Source organism: Dipteris shenzhenensis, chromosome 22 (genome assembly GCF_047967505.1).
Source record: "Dipteris shenzhenensis isolate YYH24624 ecotype China chromosome 22, Dip_SZ_1.0, whole genome shotgun sequence".
NCBI lineage: Eukaryota > Viridiplantae > Streptophyta > Polypodiopsida > Gleicheniales > Dipteridaceae > Dipteris > Dipteris shenzhenensis.
The window spans coordinates 49851616-49855017 of NC_141617.1; the positions used below are offsets into that span (position 1 = coordinate 49851616).

Genomic DNA, 3402 nt, shown 5'->3' on the forward strand with positions numbered 1-3402 from the left:
CACGTAGCTAGAGAATGAAATCGAAAAACATGGACTTGCACCGACACGTAGCTAGAGAAAGAAATCTGAAAACGAGGACTTGCACCAATGGGGAAATGAGACATGGTTGTCCTCTTTTAAATGCCAAAGATGCAGCCTCCTTTGGTGTTGACAAGGTGATTGATTAATCACTTAACCCTTGTTGTACCCACCACCCTCCGAGGTGGGTTTGAATATAAATGCCCGCCTTTGGCTACACTTTTCGAATTTGAAAATGTCTTCTCCTTCCCAATTATTAGTTGCTCTGAGCTCGGAAATCTGTGGTATCTGACTCTGAGCATCATGGGCAGACCTCGCAAGGCTGCTCCCAAGGACCCCAACATCCCTCAGCCCCCCCGCCCGCAGCAGCAGGACCGTTTCCAGGACTTGATCGACGCTAATCACCGCGAAGGTTGGTCTCTCTCCTGGTTTTTGTTCTTCTAGCAAACTTGTTGGTGGAGTAGGCTCTGATCTGGGGTAATCATGGCTCAGTTGAGAGGCGCATTGCTGCTATCAGGGCCGTTCGTGACTCGGAGGTGGAAGGGTTTTTGACCCAGCTACGTGTGGCGAGGTCTATGCTCTCAGAGGAAGTTCAGGCGATGTGTTTCGGTGATTTCGTGCAGAGGTTTTGTCCAGACAGGGAAGCTGCCAAAACGGATAACGGGATTATCAAGTTAAGACAGAGAAACGTTGGTCTCGATTGCCCCACTACTGCCAGCAGCTTTGAATTTTACGGAGAGCTCCCCGGTTCTGCAGTAAGCAGCATTATTCAACCGGGCTTTCCCTTCTCCAGCTCTTCAGGTAATTGAAACAATTGCTTGCGCTTTCACGTCTGATAGGACTTGAAGAATTACTACGTTTTGCAAGGCATACAAGATTTACAATACAGGGACTGGAGAGACGCTTGCATGCTCTTATTGATCTACATTTTTGTGATGACAGTAAAGGAGCAGCTTTTGCGTAGCATTGGTAAACACACACAAAACGAGGTAAGGTTCGTTTATTCTGCTGGCAATATTCACAAGAACTTTAAGCCGGGCTATTTTCTTGTCTTCTACAAAGTTGTAGTCAATAGGAACAAAGGTAGCTCTTCATGGCTGGCAAATTTCGAGGTCTCTCATTGCCGTTGGCCCTTCCTTGTCTTAATGTGCGAGTGTGAGTGGTTTGTTTTCTGCTACACAGACAAGAGACGAAGAGTTCTTTAACTCCTTGAGTTTGTTTTCCGTTGCACAGATTAGAGACGAGGAGCCCTTTGAGTTGTTGGACTTTTGCAAAGATTCAAAAGCTCCGTTATATGCTGGTGCAAATACTCCGTTATATCCTAATGCAAAGACTCCATCACTGGTCAGTGAGCTTCCCAATCCAATGACTTTGGAAGTGATGCTTTGAATTGTTATGGCTATGATTGAGCTGCTTGTTGTTGTCTGCTGTCTAGAATGGGCAATTGATGTTTGGAGTGACACCTAAGACAGAAAGAGTACCCAAGAGCGGAGAGCCTTTGTTGTCAGCGAATGGCTCACCTTTGGGATTATATGGAAACGAACGAATAATAGCAATTCCCGGTAAGTTTTGGCCGAAGTTTCCTTCCTTGGACATGCCCATAATAAAAACTATTTTGTCCGATCCTTCTACATGCCTTATGGAGGTCATAGGGATTTTAAGTGTGGGCACCACGTTGCGTTGCAGAGGAAAGAAAAGTCAGAAGAAGACTAGCATCAAAGTCACATATCTGAACCTGTGACTTACTGTCGGCATTCTTCTGCGTTGAGCATTGTATGGCTTACTGGGTCCTTGGTGTCTGGCAAACTTCCTTCGTGTATGTCTGTTATGGTAGTATCTGTTAACCGAACAACACTGAACTAGCAGTAGAGGTTGCCCCTTATAACAACAACTATATCCAGCAACAGTAAACCCTCATTACTTATAAACTATGGTAGCACAGCATGTGAAAGAACTATTAACTCCACAGCCGCGTTTGTCACTTCCTCTTTGGGCAATAATGAGCCGTTTGCTCTCCGTCAGTTTTCATTAGATGATCAAGCAATATGTGAACCCAGGTATTTCAACCCAACGGCCTCTTGCTGGATTTCTGAATATTTGTGACAATACGGAGGACTTCTATCAAATTTCTAATCCTCAAGTGTGATTCAATCTCCATGATTGTTATGAACGGTAATTGCCCCCTCCATGCACTTTGCATACAGTCACTTTTCTTGATGTGTGTGTGTAGTTGCTGAGTGGTCTCCCCTACGATTGGTTCAGAATATGAGGTTTGAGCAGAACATCATGGGCTATTGTTTGAATTCATTGCTTCTGTGTTCTCTAATTGAGCTGCACGTTTAAGTCATTTTTTGGGAGTGAGTTAAACTGCGATTTTTGTGTCATTGCTTGTTGCTGTGTATTTGTTGTTTAAAAAGAGTGCCCTCATTGTGTGGCTTGAATGCTTCGTTTCACAGTCGGAAAATGTATTGGACTCTGATTTGTGAAAGTTCATTTTGTAAGAAGGGGATCTTAGGGCCCTCCTCCCGCCTCCCTCCTTCTGCTCATGCTTGCTCCTTCTCCTTGCTCCCCTCGTTCTCTCTCCCTCTTTGCTAACGCTTGCTTCTCCTTCTTTCTCAAGCTTGCTTCTCCTCCCTCTTGCTCATGCTTACTCCTTCCTCCTCATTCCTACCTCAGTTTCATCTCTCCCTGCCTTAGCTTCTATCGGGGTCTCCCGTGCTCTCTCTACTCTTTGTGACTACTCAATGCTCATGGCACCATTTGAGGACAGCTCTAACAAGTTATAGCTGGAGACTCAATATGAAAGCACACGTAGTTTGGGATTTAGGGGCTGGACATGATGAATTGCTTGGTTATTCCAATTGATTGAACCATGCTTAGATAATAGTTGTGTAAGCAAGCAAGGGATTTAGGGGTTGGACATGATGGATTGCTTGGTTGTTGCAATGGATTGAACTATGCTTAGATAATAGTTGTGTAAGTAAGCAAGGTTTGTAGAGCGCAAAAATAACAACTAGCACATTTGGGAAATAATTCCATTATCACAATGCACAATACCTTACAAGATGTTTAGTTGCAAGACTATGATCTTCATGATAAACCAATGTATTGGACTTGAATACAAATGTTAGAAAAGAGGAGTAGAGGTTGCTCGCTACAGCCAATGCTTCTCGTATAATGGAAACTTAACAACAAGATAGTACCTAGAATTCAAATAGTGCTAAAATCAAATCTAACAAAAAATCCAAGATAGTAGGGAGTGTAAGTGTAGAGAGAGAGAGAGAGAGAGATGTGCAAATAGTAAATGAGTAATGCTAAAGAGAGATGCAGAAACAACAATAACACTTGTTTGCAAGACATAAAAATGTCTTGATGTTTTGGAAG

At 43.5% G+C, this 3402-nt stretch overlaps 1 protein-coding gene across 3 annotated transcripts; it reads left to right on the forward strand.

Annotated features, from left to right (window-relative positions):
• Positions 1-272: 272 nt before the first annotated feature.
• On the forward strand, positions 273-2139 carry LOC147888239 (uncharacterized). 3 transcript variants are annotated; one of them, XM_087393895.1, is made up of 6 exons: positions 273-430; positions 511-819; positions 961-1007; positions 1252-1362; positions 1454-1580; positions 1705-2139. In XM_087393895.1, exons 1-6 carry the CDS (start codon positions 322-324, stop codon positions 1749-1751), a joined length of 750 nt encoding a protein of 249 aa, XP_087250021.1. In that variant the 5' UTR covers positions 273-321; the 3' UTR covers positions 1752-2139. The 3 variants fall into 3 exon arrangements, with proteins under 3 accessions (XP_087250021.1, XP_087250020.1, XP_087250022.1); XM_087393894.1 differs by having other exon boundaries at positions 1454-2139; XM_087393896.1 differs by having other exon boundaries at positions 349-430; positions 536-819; positions 1454-2139.
• Positions 2140-3402: the final 1263 nt, after the last annotated feature.

Excerpts from the sequence above, each read along its gene's own strand:
- LOC147888239 (XM_087393894.1), top strand. The coding sequence starts at position 322 with ATGGGCAGACCTCGCAAGGCTGCTCCCAAGGACCCCAACATCCCTCAG. Across the intron at positions 820-960 it reads TCCCTTCTCCAGCTCTTCAG|TAAAGGAGCAGCTTTTGCGT; the intron begins GTAATTGAAACA and ends TTGTGATGACAG. Across the intron at positions 1,363-1,453 it reads ATGCAAAGACTCCATCACTG|AATGGGCAATTGATGTTTGG; the intron begins GTCAGTGAGCTT and ends TCTGCTGTCTAG.